Raw genomic sequence first — 21,166 nt, 5'->3', positions numbered from 1 at the left:
AGCCTGTTTGTTGCCCTGTAAACCGATCTAATGGATTTCAGGAAGATGCATCATAAAATACTGGCTGTTCTTGAAAGAAAATTCATAGTTATATTTAGTATTTATTAATTTAGACAAATTTAGATTAAAATGATGCTAAAATTTGCTTCAGTAAGGCTGTACAATTAATTGAAAAATTATCAAAATTGCGAAATGCCCAAGTGCAATATCCAATCGCAGAACCCTTTTTTGAAAAAAGGAGAAATGTGAGAAAACAGCATTATAACACATTATAATGGTGTTTTCTCACATTTTTCCTCTTTAATGTACTGCTGCAGAGATGCCCTGGACTATGAGTTTTGTTAGTACAGTTCAGGCTTCTATAGAAACATGGTGGTGCACATCCCTGTATTTCATGGTTTTGCAGGACATAGAGGTGCACGCTTCAGCAAGCTCATGATGGAGCTCCGCGACCATCTCAGCCCATGCTCTAAATACACAAAAAAATGTTGGACTGAGTGGCAAAGTGTAGGGTAATTTTATTTCTAAAGCTCAAAAATTAAGACAACCTATGGTGAATAATAAACACAATACAAGGTAAATTTATTTAATGTTTACAAGCCTTGTAATCAGTTTGGGAAAGATACTATACTGATACAGACCTCATGTCTTAGTATATTTATGTTGTTAGACATAATTTGGTTCATCTTGTCAATATATGGTAACTCTAGTTATATTTTTGCAGTATATTGTTATAATAGTCAATTTGAGAGGTCATCTACAGTCAGGTAAAAGTCATTTTAAAGGTGGTCTTATGGCTCAGTCATTTTAAAATCTGCAGGCAAATCTGATGTTAGTTGCAGCTGCAGCCATACCGGTGGTACAAGGAGCTAAAATCTAAGTGTATCTTCATATATTGATGATCACAAAAATTAAAAAATCATCTCAGCTTCAAGGTCCTGTTAGGCATGCAGTCTCCTGTATGTTTAATCTTGGGGTTAAGGCAAAGGTCGGGTTATTAAACAGTTTTTTAGATTATGGCTTTGCTAGCTTATCCAGAGAGTGCTGAAATGACCCAAAGTGAGCCGACAAGAATGTGCATCAAATCTTACACACTGGACTGGACGTTTACATGTAAGGAATTGCTGTTTCTGTGTGGTTGGATTTTGGACCAAATGAAAAGAGAAAGCTGAAGGCATCAGTTAGGCTTCAAGAAATCCAATCCAATTTACTTTTTTTCATCAGAATAATGCCCTTGGTAATAGTATCAACAGGCCTACTACTTTCCATGGAGTTGAATCAATATACTAAAAACAAACAATTAAACAGTCGGAAGTGTCTGCACACAGTACTAGATTTCAAATTAGAGTTCAGTTGATTTGACAGTCTGTTCTAGTTTGTCTTTCTTACCACAATGATTTCAGATAGTGGCACCATGCATCCTATAACGAGGCCTGCTCTTGAATGCAGCTTTCACAGTGCAGTTAAGCTATATCAAACAGAACTGTCAGTCCAGATTTCAGTTTCAGTTTTAGCTTGTTGGCTTTTAAACCTGTCTAATTGATTTCAGTGGCACCATATAATCCAATGAGCTGTTCTTGAATGTGGTGATTTTGGCTGCAGGGATGTGGATCTTACCTCCAAAAAGTTGTGGTGACATTGCACATTATTGGGGACCTGATAATTGATACTATTTTGACATTTCAATCTTGCATTGAAAGGCAGACTTGTACACTATGATAGCTTGATTATTAAAAGAAGAAGAAGAAGAAGAAGAAGAAGAAGAAGAAGAAGAAGAAGAAGAAGAAGAAGAAGAAGAAGAAGAAGAATTTATGCTGTATAGTCTACTGGAAATTTCTTGGAGCCAGTAATGTTGTTTCCTGTCATTTATAGGCCAGGTGGATGAAATTCATCTCGGTTGCTAAAAGTTGCATGTTGGGCAATTTGGGTAATTAGTTTAATTAGTTCGTCATGAGGTAAAAGAAAAAAAGAAAATCCAAATTATCATGTCTAGCCCCACTGCCATGCCTTTAGTATATTTGCCATTAATAGCACCGTATTTATTGAAAAAATATGGGGAGAAGTCTCTTAGATCACCGTCTTAAGTTAACTAAAAGCAAAATCAAAGAAATTTCCGGGTTTTGACAGTTAATTGACTCATTATGTTAATTACTCAAATTGCCCAGCATGCAACACTCAGCAACCACACTTAATCTGCTAAGCCTGTAGATGATATTTTAATCATAAAAGTTCACAGGAAACAACATTGTGGCATTTCATATAGGCCATACGGTTTTCCAGTGGAATTAGTAACCAACTATGGGACAGAATTTGTTGCTAAACTCATTTATTCATTAAGACCATTTTTGATTAAGGTTATGTTAACATGATCAGCATAACATGTAGTAGATGTAGATGAGTTTTGTTTGATTTAGGCTGCTGTGAGTTTCATTTAATGTGTAGCCTACAGCACTTTCATTACCTCCTGGAAGACTTGGCTGAATGCCTTACATTTAAATAAATTCTGCTATATTAGCATGGAAGGAAAGCAGCACTAGTTCAAATTACTGGATGTCACTAGGCCCATTATAGGCTGCTGCTATATCATTAAAAATATCATGTTATAGAGTTCACCTCTCTATCATTAATGTCTGGACAGTGCATACATATGGTACATGATGTTTCTAAATGTTTAAGAATATAAAGTGAGAAAAATGAGATACAGTAATGTAGACGCCAAAGAGATAAGAAAAGACAAAAATACACCTATGACCTCTCAGTGACAGGCTACTGCAATTACCAGGTATATTGTGAAGGGAAGAGGGCTTCCATTATCGCCTGAAAACACAAAATATATTCAACCATTCTTCCTCTGTGTGTATGTGTGTGTCCATGTACTGTATGTATGTTTCCTCAGTGTCCAGTTCGACTCAGAGCTAATGAGCCGAGGTAAATTTGTCCTCTGACCTTAGCAAGAGGAAGGGAAAGTGAAAGAAACATAGAAACAAAGAGGATTTTCATTTCACTCATTTCAAACAAAATTTTCCCTTATTCTCCATCACGCTGATAAATACCCTGGCAAATGCATCGGTGCTGAGCAAGACACACATCATTAGCCTTGGTGACACAGGCCAACAGATGCTCCAAATCAAAACCAAAACACACCAGAACAACAACAGCCAGGATGAATCACAGCAACAAAAAACATCCATCTTTTTTCAGAAAAGAAAAATATGCTGCATGAACTTCAAGAAGCAGCATTTACAAAGCATGATTCCTTTGATGAGACACTTCAACAGACCTTCACAGTAATGGGTTGCACTCTCAAATAATGTAGGAGTGTTACCAATCGTCACCACTATTATAAAACCTTAAGAAGCAACAAAAAGCAAGAAAGCAAGAAAGAAAGAAAGAAAGAAAGAAAGAAAGAAGTGTGCATGTGTGTCACTGACCGGTGGTCATCATGACTGGCCAACGCTCGGCTGTACAGCACTTCCAGTCGGTCCAGCGGCAGACCGTGTGCTGCAGACACTCGTCGCCGGATGTCAGACGGGCGCTCCTGGCAGGAGTGTCTCCTCCACAGAGGAGGTAGCAGGAGCGGTCCAGACAAACGCCGCCGCACCGCCTGGTAGACCGGAGGCAGAGACTCCCGATGATCCTGCACCCAAAAACAGAGGGAGAAAGAACACGAGTGTTCAGAATTTGAGTGTCTTTAGCGTATTGCTGCCAGCATTCACAAGTTTACACTTCACAAGAACTAGCTCAAAGTTCAGTTCACAGAGATTAAAATGAGTCACGTTCATGTCCTCAGTTTTCTTAAATGTTATTCTAAATAGAATCTTCTACCTAATCTTCAATGACCAGGATAACTTTTATCTATAGTTATTAACAACAATTGATAACAACAGCAAACTTGACCACCAACATACTGATGAAACTTCCAACTGGGAATTTCGACTTTCCAGTTCAACTGGAACACATAATGCATGGGATGAAGAGGGAGATGAGAAGAGAAAAGCTTATACAGCAAAGATCTATGTCTGTCTCCTTGTTTGTCACTGTAACAGAGACTCCAGTCTACTGTGTAGTCTAGCTCATACACTCATCTGCATCATGTTGACACTTCCATATTTGTTATTATTATGTCCATATTCACACGCTCTCTCTCTGTCTCTCCCCGTCTCTCCCGCTGCAAATCTGCATCACACTTTTATGATGCTCTGGTTCAGGTTAATGAGTTGCAAACTGGTTTGTTCAGTTCATCAAAAACATGTGCACGTCCAATGAACAATGCTCTTTGAGCATGTTTATTCACAACAATGAATGCTGCAGCCTTAAAATTTATGAATAAAGAGATTACATAGCTTCAGTGAAATAAAAGAAACAACATGGAACAGTCTAGTGCAACACTCCTGCAATAAATCCACCTTTATGAAAGGCTGAAATGTTTGAGAGGTGACGATTCAACTCAACAGTCCTTTTGGAGGCTGCAGTTAGTTTGTAGTGTTATTTAATTGCATTGAGTTATACTGAGAGGTGTTTTTAACACTTTGTCAACCTCGTTTGTATCAATGTGATACACTAAACTTGAGAAAACACCTTTCATTATAATACAATACAATTAAACACATCTATGAACCAACTGCAGCCTCTAAGTTGAATCAACACCTCTCTAAAACAGTTGCTAGCAGAATGACTCTAAGGCTGTGGGTCGTTGGATTGCAACAGTATTTTAAACTGACATTCATGGTTCACAGATGATAAAGCAAAATTACTATGGTAATTCACTGACTTTTACCACAGTGCAGCGGTTCGCAAGCTGAGGGCCGGCGAAGCTCTGAGATGGCATTATCTTCTGACTTCTACTTAATAGTATTTTTTAGCTCACAACAACTTAATATAATACAGTCTCTGGTTTTTGTTTGATGTCTAGTATCAACAAAAAAATGCAGCAGATTTCCAACCTGTATGTAATGTAGTTTGAACATCGCTGTCACCCTGAACACCAAACACCTTTCAGAAATATGGCAGTTTATTTAAGTCTGATTTGTTAATGTTCAACAGTGAAGCACCCTAAACCCGACACAACAGCACCTGCTAACCCTAGCCTTGATATTATTTTTGCTATTATAATTTTGTTTTAATAGAACTGCTATTAGGCTAAATACATATTTTGTGTAGGTCTATTTCTTTACTGGATGTGGACATTAAGCATTTAAATCCTGCTCATTTTTCAAAACACATCATAGTTTTGACAGTATAAATTTTTATCTTGAATTATGTAACTGTAGCAGCTGAGCTTGGTGTGGTCAGTACAGCTTCATTTCCTCAGTCACAAGACCTGCTCCTCTCCCAGATTCCACCAAACGTCTGTAGTAAAAATCTATAGTCTTGTCTCCCTAAAATATTTTGTTACAGAGATGGCTCGGTCTGAAGGACAAAACTGACAGGATGGGACTGAGAGAAAAAGGTGCAGTTCCTTCAGCAACAGGGATTTATCAATATACAACACAGTTAGGCCACTGATATTTCTCAGCCATGGTGTGGGCCATAGATTCTGACCTGCACAAACCACTGTCAGATCAAAATGTCAAATGTGTCACATCAAATTCATCAAATGCTGATATAGTAACTCCAGAAAACAGTGGAAATGATCAACCTGTGCATATTTGAGTTCACAGGTATGTGACTTGTAAATTAGCGTAAGTGATGTCTCAATAACACCATATAAGTCTACGCTTCCTGCCCCATATGTCAGGAAGTGTTCATTCATGAAAATGGCATCAAGAGTAAAAAGAGGAAGTTAATGAGTTTGGAGATTTAAAAGTCCTGTTTGTTGGCAGTGGAATTAAGGAACCCGCTAAAAACAAGAAATGGAAAACTGGAGTGCTGTTGTTGCTGCCTGAGGCGTGTACTGTCCCCATACTTGCAAACCTTGGGAACTCAATAATAGGGAGGATAATGACACCAAAAAATTTGACTTTCAGAGGTTCCTTGCATTTTAATACCTTTTATAGAATGAAAATAGAAAAAATAATAAGTACACTGCAACAGCATTATTTTTACTTCCAATCTCAGGAAAGAATACAGAATAATTTGCCCCACAATCATGAACCTGCATAAATCTCTGGCATTAACTAATGTTCAACAGTTTTCTTTCATCCATTTATTTTTTGCTTCTGCTCCCATAAGAAAACTGACTTGGCAGATTAAAAAAAAAAGCATGCCCCTTTCCCTTAAAACATTCCTTAAGAAACAGGAATTCCTCTTAGTAAGTATGGTCTGGTGTAGCTGTATTGTTGTCTTAAAATGCAAAAGACTCTTGCTTACTGTCTTCTCCACTTGCAATCAAAGATTTAATAACTTGATTGCTCGTGCAGAAGACAGTGTGTGAATGTCGAGACATGATCCTCTCCTAAACACCTGTTGACCTGCAACTGTGCAAAATTTTTTTGCTTGTTGATATTTTAGATTCTTCAACATAGCCCCTTTTTGCTTTCAAGACAGCTTTGCACACTGTTGGTATAATCTGATCATGTCTTATAAAAAAAATAAAGAAAAACATTGAATAACAAGGGTTTCCAAACTTTTGATTGGTAGTGTATATCATTATAAATGTGCTTCATACAGCATGGCTGCATAATGTGTCCACTACGTATGTTAATTGAAATGATTGAGTGCAGAAGTGAGTGAAAACTCCATTAATAAAACATTAGAGATGAGACTTTAGTGTCCCACAGAAATTATAAAATATCATCTAATCAGTTACAATTACCATATGTTTGCAAAACACAACAGCTGATGTATGAATATATTGTGTTTATATATAATTTAATAGTCCAAATGAGAATAATAAGAGTCCTGCCATAGCAAACTAAATGAAATGATTCCAGGGTTTCCATTAGAAACAGTTCAACAAATAGCTCACTGAATCAATAATGAATCTTCACATATTAGTCCAGGGACGTGTGGCATCTGCCCGATCTGCCCTGTGGGGACTGCAGGCGAAAGACAAACACTTTTCACATCTGACACTTAGTAAGTAGTTTGTTTGTCTTCTTCTCTGACCATTAAATTGGATTTTTTTTTTCTTTGCATGTTCTCCCTGCTAATCCGTTTAATATTTACTGAGGCCCTGTAATGCATTGCAGCAGTGAAAGACATCAGGAGGAGAGACAGCGGCTTCGCCTGGTTGACAAACAACAGCTTGTGTGTGTGCTTGTGTAAAAAGTACATAACCCAGAGGACTTCTCCCTATTAAAAAGTGTGTAATGCGATTGAGGTAGCCAAGAAACACATAAAGTGAAAAATCCATGCCCATATTGGCCCAGCCTCCAGCAGCTCAGAGCCTCTGTTTCTATGTAATTTGTGCTTCAGCAGAGTTCACAGAGTCGTCACCTGGAGGTTCAGACAGAGGTGATGGATATCGATGTGCCATCCTCAAAGCTGCAACGTCAAGTCTCATCTTATCTCAGACATCAAAATTCAATCATGACTGACAGACAGCCATCATTTTAGACAGCATCTGTCTCTTTTTTTTTTTTTTAAAGATTTGGTTTTCTCCATCTGTTTCAACTTTGGTTATTTTCTTCCCAACAATACAAACAAAGGATTTTAACCTGTAAACTGGATATGAAGCTCTTCAAACTTGGAATTGCTGACTTCAAATTTAGGCTTGGGAAGTTTGTACGGTGTGTTTTCTGACTTTGCTGCTTACATCTGATAAGAACGTACACAACTGAAGGAAGGGTGAAAAACTGACCATCATAGAGAGGGGAGAGACACAATAAAGCAATAGCATCCTCAAGGTCGTGCTGTTGTACTGAATATCAGCACAGCAGTTATTCTGATGAAGATAATCGCAGCCGTGTTGATATTCAGCACAACCTCAAGTTCATACAATAGTTCTACAAGTGCCATTTTTTAGTTAACAGATCATAATTTGTTTATTTAAAGGATAAATCTGTACTATATTTAGCTACATTTATCATAAATGACCATGATATCCCATATGAAATTGAGGAAACATGCTAAATTGAAATACTTGCTTTTAAGACAGCAACACTACAGCTGCGGTGTCCTGCTTTGAAGTTTCTATCCCAGGCAGGAATATCTGTTTCAGTTTGTTTCACATTAATTACAGTTCAGATTAATGTCATAAGAAATCACTAACAGTGTTTTAGATGGAGTCTGGCAGGCAGTGGGACAGGCAGTCACGTAACTCAAGCTCCAGAGTGTGTATTTTCAGAGCAGTGGGTTTTTGTTTTAAGGATAACAGGCTTAACTTTACATTGACAGACAATTGACAGTTATAAGCAGCCGACAGTGTAGGACTCATCCTTACTTGTTGTAGTCAAATTACAATATTTGAGCTCATTTTGCACTTCTGCTGTGTTCCTGCAGCCTACCTGAGCTTCTCCAAGACTGGGGAGGAGAGGGCGAGAGAAAACAACTCACTTCAACCGTAGATTGGATATTCAATAGGGATTCAACCTATATAATGTACCATCTATGGTCCTGACTCACTATTTGGACGGCAATACTCATTTTGGGACACACAATTGCTACATATTGCTCCTTTAATAATTTATTTGGCTCTACAAACACAAATAGTTCTGCAGCTGGATTGACAATGGACTGCTGCCAAGTGCAGGTATTTTCTGCGATAAATAGATTAAAAGCTGTTAAAACTGCTGCTCTTGTATCCTATTCTGTGCATTTTCCAAGATTAAAAGGTGAGTGATATCACAATAATAAGTCCTGAATCATTACTGTACGAGATACCCCATTTTCTTACTGTCTGTGGTCCCTAACTGTTAATTATATGTCAGATATATGAGCTCTCATTGAACGCCTCTTGTCAACATTACTGGGCCATAACTGTTGTATAATATCGTTTAAATGTGGAGATAATGATGCACATTTTCAGACAGTCTCTCTTGGAGGACATTTGTGGAGTTGCAGTGGTGTGTTCACATGAAAACTGACAGAAATAGTTGTGTGAAGAATGTAAAAATATAGCTATAGAGAAATTTTCACACCCTGCTTACTTTCTCACGCACAGCTGGCCAATCATGTAGTGAAGTGGGTGTAAATGTCGAACTGTTGATTTATAAAAAGCTACAGAAATTGTCAGACCCACACTCCCCTAATACAACATCAGAAAAGTGAACAGGAAGGAGGTTTCTGAAGCTATTCAACCATTCAACAAGCAGCTCCAAAGAAAGATAATTGCAGTTTAAATGTTCTCTCTCTCTCTCTCTCTGGATCTGACACTGAATATAAAATACTGTCTTAGCAGATTGCGCTCTCCAGGAGTGTACAGATTTACTGTATGTCAGAGCTCAGTTCAGCAGGATTTATTCTTGTGCTTGTTGAACAAGTGAGTAAGTGGACCTTCAGCTGAGATTGTTTTGTCAGCTGCTATTTCAAAAGTTAAACTTTTAAGCCCACAGGGACAAGAAAATGCTCAGCATAATTGTATAATCTACAGATCTACATCTACAGTTCCATCTGCTTCATCTAGTGGTGAAGGCCATGCAATGAGGGCAAAAGCTCTGGAACAAATGGACCTTGAGTTGTGACCAAGAGCAAACTGTCATGTTCATCATCAAGCAAGTTGCAGGATCCTTTTCAGTAACAGCAGGTCACCATGTTTGTTCCTCACTTCACTCTCTTTCTGCTGCTGTAACAACTTAGTTATTTGGATGTGAAGTGTTCTGACAAGGACTGTTGGCATCCACAGGATCAGCTTTGTACAGACTCACAGACAATTCACTTCCTACACTGCAGAACCTCAAGAAACCAGGCAGCTTAAAGAAATCAGGTTATTCAAACCTGCATATACATGATGCAACCAGTCAGTAATCAGATTTCTCTCCTCTGCAACCTTATTTTGGATGCATTATGTGTATCTGTTAGTGTGTGTGTGTGTGTGTGTGGGTGTGTGTGTGTGTACTGGAGGTCTGCAGCCCAGTGAGAGGACAGATTTTTTTTAGTGAGATCACACAGTTTTTCTTCACTTTGGTTGAATAATGTGGACTTTGAATCTAGAGGCTACTTTGTGTTAGTTTCAGTTTTAGTCTGACTTTGAAAATGATCCTTGTGCACATGAATCCACAAAAACAACTGAAAATGCTGTACTATGCATGTCAGACTAGTAGAAGGTGGTGTAACTTTGTAATGAAACACTACAGAATAAACATTTTCCTCTACAGAGCGGTGAATATTACTAATGTGTTTGGTGCATCTAGCGTCTCTGCTGATCACAGTAGTGGTGCAGCAAATCTACTCACCGTTGTCTTTGTTGTTCTATTTGTGCATGCTTATTTGACTGAAAATGTAGAACACATACATGTCAAATCACTGTTTTCACAGGAACCTCATATTGCCGAATTACATGGTGATGGTAAGGGGGCGGCGTTTTCAAAAGACTAACTCTAAAACCTGGTTTCAAAAGTTTTCAGGATCCAGCATTTTCAGGCCCCCAAAACGCTGTTGTCATGTGAACGTACGGCCAAAATGCAACAAAAGTTTACTGTTTTATGTTGACGTGTAAAAACGTGTACACTGACAAAAATCACAGGTGCAAGTATGCAGAAACAGGGATGTGCACAACATGTTGAGAGGCTGTTGCTCTTAACAAAAATAACCCGACCCATGTTGCCTATTCTGTATGTTAGCCAGCTAGCTAGACACCTAGCCTAGACTGGTTCATGTGATAGCATAATATAAGTTTATGGGTCGATCTATCAAAACCATCTCAAAGAAAAAAGTAATGCCTGCCACAAAGGGTTTAATCCTGTAATTTCACAGTAATGATATGCTGATATTTTTTGAGATCGGCAATTAGTTGGCCATGTTGGAGGGTTGAGTGACGTTATAAGATATGTTAAGAATATATGTTCAGAATAACCATACGTGTGGAAAATAAGGGACTGATGTAGAAGCGTTGTTTGTTTGTTTCGTCTATTGTTATAGTGTTTTATGTTGTGGCGCCTTCCTAAAAGCATTTCTGGTGTCCCTTTTACACGTCTCTATTTGTGACATATTTGTTGAATGGTCCATATCTTATTTTGATGTGTGAATAAATCAAATCAAGTCAAATGATAACTTTGCGATCACACTTTGATCTTGATCAGGTCAGAATGTCTGAACAAAAGATTTATAGATTGTGCACCTCAATAGGCTGCCAATCTGTACGACAGCAGGTGTGGTTAAACACTGAGACCTCACAGGGTCATCAACATTCATAAAACCATTAACAGTTTGAAAAATTGCACAGAAAAAATACACAGAACCACAATAATGCAAAAGTCAACCTCAGAATATTAAATCATATTAAAATATCAAACTCATAGTTCAGGCAGAGCAGCCGGACTCCTAGCACCTTGCTGCACTGTTTCACAAACTGACTCAGAGCATTTTAGTTTTTCACACTTCTGTCAACCAACAGATCGTAGAAAAACAAAACCAACAGGTTAAAGGATTTATGAAACATAGTGTCTTGTCAACATTAAATTACCTCAGCTTCCTTAGACATAACAGATGTTGTTGACTCTTCTTGCATCAGAATTAGCATCAAAGCATATCTTACTGTCAATAACCACTGAGTGGATTACATAAAACTTGTTTACATGATTTTAAAAAATTTTTTTATCAGTATTCTGGATCAGCCAACAGTTAGAGGGTTACTTAGGTGCAGGTAAACGCACTTCTGGATATAAACATTATACTAAACTGGCTACTGAGGCACTAAAAGTCACTTTTTACAGTCGTGACTGCCTGTCTGTCTCTGGTTGTTTATGTCTCTGCTCATCCCACACCTGGCTGCAATCAGCTCGTCATCCCTCCTCCAGCCGACACACCTGCCTCTCATCATCATCTCATCTGCCCCAGTTCTCTAACACCTCCTCGCTAGATTGCTGTCTAGGCTGAAATCATCTTTTGTCTTGGTGATTATTGTCCTTGTGTGCCTTTTTTTTTTTTTTTTTACTAACTTGTCTCTTTGTGTCTCAGGATGATGATTCACCTGCCCGCCCTCCTGCCCTTCTGCCTTCAAACCATCACACTCATGCACAGCCACACTCCACCATCATCCTCCTCTGTTCTGCAGCTGCTGGACTTCATGCCCATCATATCCCCCTCATCCAACACAGTTTACATCAAAATCAACTTTCACCCCACTACAGATTTGTCCATGTCCTGCACTTGGGTCCCTGAAAATGAAACAAGACTGTGTCGGTAAAACTAAATATTTATGTCAAAACAAAGCCAGTCATACCATCACAACTGGACCAGTTCATTTTCATATATTTTTATACATGCTGCTGTTTGTCAAACACTCACATGGATCTGATATTTTCCCTCCAACGTTGACATTCTGCAGGTTTGACATTTTCACCTGACAACAACCTAATATAACTTCATTTACACCAGCCCGTGGGGCTGTTTTCAACTGCATGACACATTTTCCTCCAGCCAATCGGCAACAGAGAGGAAGCAGCTGGCTGTGTTATCACCTGGCCGATCTCCCGCCATGCCGCACATGGGGAGTGAGAATGAGATGGAGGCAGTTTGGCTGCTGTGTGATCAGATGGGACGGCGGGTGCTCTGCCTCTAAAAACCAATGAGCTGACGGGACTCGTCCTCTCCATGTTTTTCTGTTAATCAACAGTACAGCGCTGTCTCAATGCGTGTGACTCACACAGTGTGGCAGAACGCAGTGGGAGTCAAACCCCCAGCCTCAGCCGCATTAGTGCTCGAGTCACGAAGTGGCGGTTCATCACAGCTCAGCACAGCACATGAATGTGTACTGTAGTAATAATGACAAGAGTTATTACACAATGACAATGCACTGTTGCATAATCATACGCTAACACGCTGCAGTGCACCATCACAGGTCCTTCACTATGCACACATATACTAATGGATTATAATGACGTGGTTCTGTTGGCTTCATCAGACAGTGACCTTCAGTCACACTGGGGCAGCCCGCAGCCTGAAAAAGCACTTAACATAAAATACTGCAGTGTACTTATTATTTTGTTGTTTCTATGCTTTAAAAGTTACTGGAATGCAAGAAACAAAGTCTCAATATCTTCAGGGGGAGAAAGCCCAGACCCCAAATGTCATGTCCCCTCTTTGATTTCGAAATCCTCCCTATTTTTGTGGTCTCAAGGTTGGCAAGTGGGTTCAGCCAAATGCCCAGGCCACACTGGCTGTGTGAGTAGCATGTGCATCATGGAACCTCTTGCTTTTATTTATATTAATAGGTTATATATTTTATAAATATTTATAGATTTTTTTTTATTAACAGTCCATATTAACAGGTTAGAGCAGCCACACAGTGAGCAGAGCAGCCCACACATGTTTCATGCATGGCTGACGCAACACTAATCTAAAGATTTGGCATCTCACTTATGTTTTCCACATGACGTGTGTGGTTCTCAGCACAAATAGACCACCACTGCCACTGCAGTTTCAGTGTATAAATGAACGAATTCGACATAGACATGAAAAAATTAGGTTATGGGCAGTATTTTTTTTTAGTGCGTGCTCTCTTATTCCTTCCTCTTCTCTCTGTGGGCAAGGAGAAAAAAAAACACACTTCTCTCTTTTCTCCTCCTCACAACTTATCTGCAAACTTAATGTAGAAAGATGGTAGTAGCAGTGCTACAGCAGAAACACTGTTTATGTGAACACGCGAGTCACAGCAGTTCAGCAAGGCAGCCGTCAAGCACACACAGGCAATGTGGTCCAGGTATTAGAGAGAGGGTGAGGAGCTCAAAACAGAGCCACTGCTCCTTCATGTCAAAAGGTGCTTACACCATCTGATTTGGATGCCTCAACAGCACCTTCCTTGGAAGTTTTTCCAGGCACGTCCACCTGGGAGGACACCCTGGGGCAGGTCCAGAACTTGCTGGAAAGTATTTCTGGGGAGAGGGACGTTTGGAATACCCTGCTTAACCTGCTGCCACTACATCCTGACTCCAGGTAAAACAGAAGAAAATGGATGGATTATAAACTTAATGAAAGCATGCTCAGTGGCATTTTCTGTCTAAACTGGGACGATTTGATTCTTTTTTCATAGGGTTTTATTAGTACAATGTTAGTATTGTGCTCTTGGTAGAACAAATTGACAGAATGTCAATCTGTTTTAGCTCAGTTGTCGCTTCTTCTGCAAGTCTTAATTTTATTTCCATTACAATAGTGTGTTTTATTTTTCATCTTGGATTTCTGCTCTGATAAACCTTTTTCTCTGCTGATACTCTCTCGCTCCATCTCTCTTTCTTGGTCTCATTTTTGAAAATCAGTTGATTGGCCTGTTGAGTAAATGTGGCGATTGCCTTCAACTGCAGTTAATCAAAGCTCTTCTGTCACCAAACAGATCCTTGACACCACACAAAAATGGTTTCATAATTCATCCCTTAGTGCTCAGAATAAACACCTCGATGAGTGTCAGGAGAGCTGAGTGCTTCATATTTAGGATCTGTATGTTGTGTGTAATCAGTGAGGCTAATAGCTGAAGCTTGCCTGTTCCACACAGTTTTTTTCCACTACAATCAGGCATCCTGGTCAAAATAATAAAGGAAACTGCACTCACACTACAAGCCTTCATGCTTATTTCAGATGTACTGCACAGATTTATTTTTTTTACTACTCCAAGTCAGATTTGTTTACTTGTAAATACTTAATTACTTCATGCTGATTGATCACAACAGCAAGAGAGGAGAGATGAGCTGCAGAGAGGAGGGAGGGAGGGGAGCGAGTGTGTGAAATGCCGACCGATATAAAAAAATTATTGATGATGAACTTGATGTTACTGTACAGTTCTGTGGTTTAAACACTACAGATTAAAACATCTGTCTCTGTAAAGACCAAACTGACAGACGCTCGTCTCCTCCACAAAACGTGCGCTGCATTATTGTAAGTCACAATGAAGAGTCCAGATTCTGTCTCTCCTCTTCATCTCCTCGGTGTGTGTCGGTGTGCAGTTTGCTGTCTGCTGTGGTCTAAAACATCCTCACTGATGTAAACTGTCAGAGTGACACTGATGTAAATGATCCTGCTACCTTAATACAAAGAAATGAATATCGCACATCGTTTCATCATTATATAGACTGAGCTGAATAAAGGTGAGGACAACAATTTATTAAAGAAATAAACTATTATTGACAATAATAATACTAAATAAATAAATAGTAATCTTTTCCTAAACTACTGCAGGTTCTGTGGTGTTGGAATTTTAAATCTGAAGCCTGGAGTGCGCAATAGAAGTGCGTTTTGGCCTTAATGTTAAATTGAGCAGGTCAGTATGCTCATCTGTGCCTGATGGACTTGGGTTTGTCAAGTACTTTTTTATGCCAAATGTAGCGCCTTTGAGGGTTTCTGAACAGTATTTGTAATTGCCTTTGTTTAATATCCCTTTAAGGTACATTTTGAACAAATTAAAAATGTGCAATTAATTTGCGATTAGTCACGATTAACTACAGACACTCATGCAATTAAATAGTTCAGTCAATTGACAGCAATAGTTCTAGACAAAATGTGGCTCTTTATCAGTTCTTCAAATCAGACATGGCTTATCAGGGTCAGTGACCGTGCTCGTTCAGTTCGGCCTCATGCCCCTTAAACAAATCATATTCCCTGTGGCCACAGCAGCGAGCTCCGCCTGGACTGTATGACTGTGTGTAATGACTCCCAGTAGAGAGCAGGGGAGAAGCAGCGAGTGAATATGGACAGAAGTGTCAATGTGATATACTGTGATATAACTTTGTTTGACCATGAATTTCATGGCCTTTGTATGCCATGTTTTGATAAACTAATCTGTTCCACATTTTTCAGTCTAACACTGCCACCTAGTGACACAGAGGAACAGGGCAGCCTTAACCTTAAGTTAAGTTTCACTTTTGCTTTAGTAAAAGGGCACGTCTGGTACTGCATCTTCTCTGCTTTGTGGAAGGACATTTTATTCTGTACAAGGAAGCTATCGAAGGCCATATCCGTAAGTTTTCTGATGGATGATAAGCGTTTATTAATCTATTGTTTGTTTGCTAGTTTTTAGTTTTGTAATTTGTGAATTACCTTTCTCCTTACATAAGGTAAATCTGTTTAGTTTGTTCTGTGGCCCATGCAGCCTAGACGAAGAAATGTTTAATGGCATTTGTATGCATTTGCTTACCTTGTTTTCTGTAATGGTAATGATTATTTGGATTTTGAGACAATGTAAGTTCTCAGAACCTATAAAAACCTATATTAATGAACATTTTTGTATTGAATGTGTGTTTCAGTTTCACAGTCAAGTTCCCAGTAAACTCAAAGACAACGCAACTTCCTCAGTCTGAGAGTCTTCCTGAACATATTTGATTGTTTAGCTAGCTGGATAAACTACTTCCCCCATGAAGAGGGAGGCTAGCATAATGATAAATGATGTTACTCTATAATTCTATAACTCTGTGGACTGTTAACTGTTGCAGTCTGTTAACAATGAGAACCAGGTAGATTCGTGTTATAGTCACCTCTCTGAAATGTCTGTATTTCCGTGCATGCATGCCCAGGCCCTGTCTCTCTCTGTGGAAGGCCTTGTCTGCCAAAGTGATTAAGTGAAAAAATGAAGATCCTGTACATTATTATAATGACAAACTTTCTCAAAACAATGAGTTAGTATTTCAAATAATGACTTAAAATCTCAAACTTTATCTTTTTATCTACAATATTGTGTAACCTTCCGAAAATAATACCTTTGTTTGGTTAGGTTTTTACTTTTAAGACCATGTATAAGAAAGCCTGTAGTACTATCACATAATGGCAGAAAAAAAGTAATAATGATAAAAAAAAAATGTATCTATATGTCCCAGCAAAATGGCCCATCCATATACTAGGTTTCACCTAGTATATGGATGTCTTGTTGACATCCTGGTCAAATACAAAAAAGGAAACTCAATTCAATTTGACTTGATTCAGATTTATTTTTCAGATCTGATTTTTTCTTCACTGCAACCTCACATGTCGCAAAAGTTACGCTGCAACTATGTTCCTGCAACAACTTTGCATTAGTATAGCTAATATTGTCTACTTTTCTTTTACTATTTCCTTTGTGTTGTTTTGTTGTATATTATATGCATTCTAACATGTGAAATTGTCTTGTTATAAGAAGCTGCTTATTCAGCTGTTTTGACCAGGACTCCCTGAAAGAAGAGATCTAGTGTCCCAAAGGGACCTTCCTGGCTAAATAAAGGACAAATACATTTAAATAAATAAATAAATAAATAACAGCTGTATATTAAGTGGCCCAATTCACAACACACAATTGAAAAGATCAAATTCCATGCAGTTTGTGCTGTTCAGGTCAGGTTGCTTGTATCTGCAGTCTTAATGCAGCCATATCTATCAGATTTATGCCAGGAGGGAAGCACCTAATACTCAGTGTGTGAGTTCAGCGTTAACAGCTCAGACATCTTGCTGCTCTGATCACAGGCCAACATGCATCCACAGTTTAACACCACAGGTATCCCACAATCCACTGAGCTCCATCTGCCTCACACAGCATGTGCACACTCATCTATACACTCTATTCCCTTGAATAAAACACAGCAACACATAAATTCCACACATACAGCACAGTGTTGCTCCACTATAGAGACAATATCCTTTCACACACACACACACACACACACACACACAGCTCCAACAGCGCAATGATGTAATCATGGGTGATAAGAGCATTTCATTAGGATACGCTGATCCTTCATGAGCTCATGAGAGCAATCAAAGGCACCACTGTTTTCATAATTGGAAAAAATTAATATCAATTCATCATGGCGGTGAGAGGAGCAGAGCTGGATGAACCTTCCCACTGTGTGAGTGATGTGTGATGTGTGTGAGTGTTTCACAGCCAGAAGTAGCCTGTTCATCTGATGTGACGCTGAAAACATTCACCTGTATATATAATGACACTCCGGGGTGCAGAGTATGATTATAATCTCTCCATAAATAGAGCCAATCAACCCTCTCCTCTACGTCTCTCTGTAGGTGTGTGTATGTGTGCTGTGATTAACACTGCAGGCCGACAGAAGCACAATGTTTTCATGAGGGCTGGAAGAGAAGGCAAAAAGTTAATTTACCTTTTTCTGTAATGTATAATTGTATAATTGTGATTTAGATAAAGTATTTTGTGGTAAATGTTTATGAATTTTATGTTTTTATGTAGCTTTCTTAATTGAAGAAGTCAGAGATTTAGAGGGATGTTGTACAGTGGATCTCTAATGAAGGAAAAGTCTGGAGTGGTTGAATTTGCTCTGCAGCTCAGAGACAACAAAGCACTGACACCGAGGCCATGTCCGCAGGGAGGGAAACTTTCTTAAAGTGGATTTTCTTTTTCTTGGGGAAAGTGAAAATTTAACTTTTTGTCAAACACTGAGTTTAGATCACTGACTCGAGCTTCGTTGTGCATGGTCATCATAGCAAAGTGGGCTTGTATGGGTTACTTAATCAGTGTGTTACCAACAGTAGATGGTGGCCAGCACACGTCCAGTTTGGAAAAACAGCAGGAGTACTGGTGCAGGAAGCAAAGCAATGTACTGCTGACAGGGACAGCAGCAAAATGTATTTTAGCCAAAATCAGCTCAAGTGTATATGAAGAATATTTTCACTGCTTTACTTTGCCATCAGCCTTTTTCTGACAGGAAATCATTATATGAGCCAAAAAAACTGACATTTTATCTCACAGAACACGGGAGTTGCTGGTTTTCTTTGGTGGTTTCCAGTATCTATCTGACAGCAAGGTAAAGTTACCCTTAAATTGATATTGACTTTTTTAAGTGGGTAAAAAAATTTTTTGCTGTTGACCCTGTCCACAGCAGTACGCTGCTCAGCTTCCAACACCAGTATTCCTGCTGCATCTCCAAACTGGGGGCATGCAGACCACATTTACTATACGTAATACACTTACTGCATGGATAAATAACTCACACAACCTCACTTCAAAAAAATCAAACTATCCATTTAAGTTATCCTTTATCTTTTTGGAAACACTTCTTTGAGGATGGGTATTTTGTTAGTAAGAAACAAAGTAGTGTTTCAAAAGAAAAGATCAGATGCAGCTTTAATTTCTATTAATGTTACTGGAAGTAGTTGGATGGAAACAGCTCATATTGGTATCTAATTTGCATTCTACTTGATGGTGTTCCCTGGATGCTTCAAAGCTTCCATTGAGGTTTTTGAATAAAATTTTAATTATTTTAATTATGTCAAAACTCCCCCAAAAAATCATCAAATAAAATCCTCATTTTGAATAAAGCGATTCATTGGATTAAATAAGTTTCCTTTGTTTTTTTGTTCTGTTTTTTATAGGAGCCAAAGTAGAATTTTTTGTTATTGTGGTGGTACTATTTTATTTTTCAGCGCTGTTAGATTGCAGCCAGACTGCAGGTGTGTGCTTCCCTCGGTGTGCAGCATGTAGGAGAGCAGCAAACTCAAGTTTTCCACTGCAGTGAAAAGTGTCACTCCTCCGCAGCCGCTACTGGCATGTAATTCTACAGTACGATGATAGTATAACCTAATCTTTATGGGCAACTGTGCAAAAATTCAAATATCAAAGTTATGCATGAAGCTTAAAACCTTTGTGCTATTTGATAAAGCTTAAGAAAAATTAAATTCTGGTTTAATTTCTCAATTTATAGTGCATCAATATCAAACATCAGAGTCTGAAAAATAATTGTAAAAGAACATCTACAGGCTAGTTATTGATTCTAAGTTACATTAGAGTTTAGATTATTTTGTAAAGTTATGAATTTTCAGTAAACGTGAAGGACAAAACTTTTACTTGACCCGTGAATAACTCCTGTTGGTAACTTGCCAGGAAGTTGAAGGCGCTACTGTAACTTTTGAACATTGTATGGTTAAGACGTATTTAAGATGAAGATTAAATGCGTAATCACAAATATGCCCTTGAAAATGCATTTGCATCCGACATCTATCAAAATTTATTTATCAAAACAGCCTTTGAAGCGAGCTCACCCATCTGTGCGGGAAAATAATTAAAAGACATTTGAAAATGCTTCTAGCTTTTCAGTTGACGTGAGTCTGACTAGCTCATGATCAGTCACTCACTGTGCGTGTGTGTGTGTATGCATGTGTGTGTGTGTGTGTGCACATGTCCCCTGTGTCTTTATTAACTCTGAACAAAGCCCTGCAGTAAAGGTAAAACTTTTATGGCCCTGAGGAAACCCAAGTCCAAAGCACCAGTCATCATCATCATCAGAAACACAACGTGACGCACGGCTCCAGAGTCAGACCGAGGTTTGGATCTTACATAGGACTTATCACTTCAGTAAACTACACACTTGATAAGGCGGATAGCAGGGGTGTGTGTGTGTGAGAAAGAGAAGGGAAGCCACAAATCTCATTTACCTCAAGTTGTGACATTGACGCTGGTTAGTTGTTGCAGCAGCAAACAGCAGCTGAAATAAAGAAAAACCAAAAAGAGAAGTGGTTTTAAAAAGGCATTCATCAATCTTAGTAATCATTTTTTTTTTTTTTTAAAAAGACATTACTGCAAGTTGATTCATTAGTAGAAAATGTTATGCTTTAAGGGGAAATAAGAGAGACTGGTGCTGTCTGTCATGACAAGTCAGTTATTGCTCACTGAATGAATCATCCACCACTTCACTATCTGCAGAGATTTCTGTCATTCAAAAGTCATTTTTCCCCATGAATCACTTTTTTTTGCTCTCATAAATTGCATTAAAGCTGTTATGCAACCATTTTACCATAAAATAACAGCTTCAAATCATTTTGATGGTACACTGACTTGTAACAGGGAGAAAGGTGCCTCTTTCATCAATGAATGCCTGTTCTAACACTGTGTGAAATGGGTTCTCTCAAGTCACACACCACCAGCTACATCACTGGTTTTGGTGAAATTGGATAATATTTTTTGTGCCAAAACAGCCCTGATACACAGTATTTCACAGGCCTGTGTCACGCCTGTGGAAACCTATGAGTGGGGGGGCATTACAGTGATGTACCATTGAGCTGAAAGCTAATGCACAAAGAAGAAGCAGATGGAGGACATTTTCCTAATTAAAATTGTAATTGTTTTAATAAAGGCATAGACTTATCGTAACTTTTTCCTTACAGTTTTTGGCAAAAACGTACTTTGTTAGTTTCATATGGGCATTCACTT

At 38.6% G+C, this 21,166-nt stretch overlaps 1 protein-coding gene across 1 annotated transcript in view; it reads right to left on the bottom strand.

Moving 5' to 3' along the window:
* The window catches only part of LOC146323968 (3',5'-cyclic-AMP phosphodiesterase 4C-like), a 123,977-nt gene that overhangs the window by 88,935 nt on the left and 13,876 nt on the right, over positions 1-21,166 (bottom strand). Inside the window, exons 2-3 of the mRNA XM_084723145.1 lie at positions 20,392-20,441; positions 3,432-3,637 (exon numbers count right to left, since the gene is read on the bottom strand). Of these exons, the coding sequence (XP_084579271.1) occupies positions 3,432-3,637; positions 20,392-20,406 (221 nt within the window). The 5' untranslated portion in view covers positions 20,407-20,441. The remainder of the gene's footprint in view (positions 1-3,431; positions 3,638-20,391; positions 20,442-21,166) is intronic.

This window comes from Lutjanus erythropterus, chromosome 7 (assembly GCF_056507025.1).
Source record: "Lutjanus erythropterus isolate fLutEry1 chromosome 7, fLutEry1.hap2, whole genome shotgun sequence".
NCBI classification, from domain to species: Eukaryota; Metazoa; Chordata; class Actinopteri; order Lutjaniformes; family Lutjanidae; genus Lutjanus; species Lutjanus erythropterus.
This window is presented reverse-complemented; position numbering and strand designations above follow the sequence as displayed.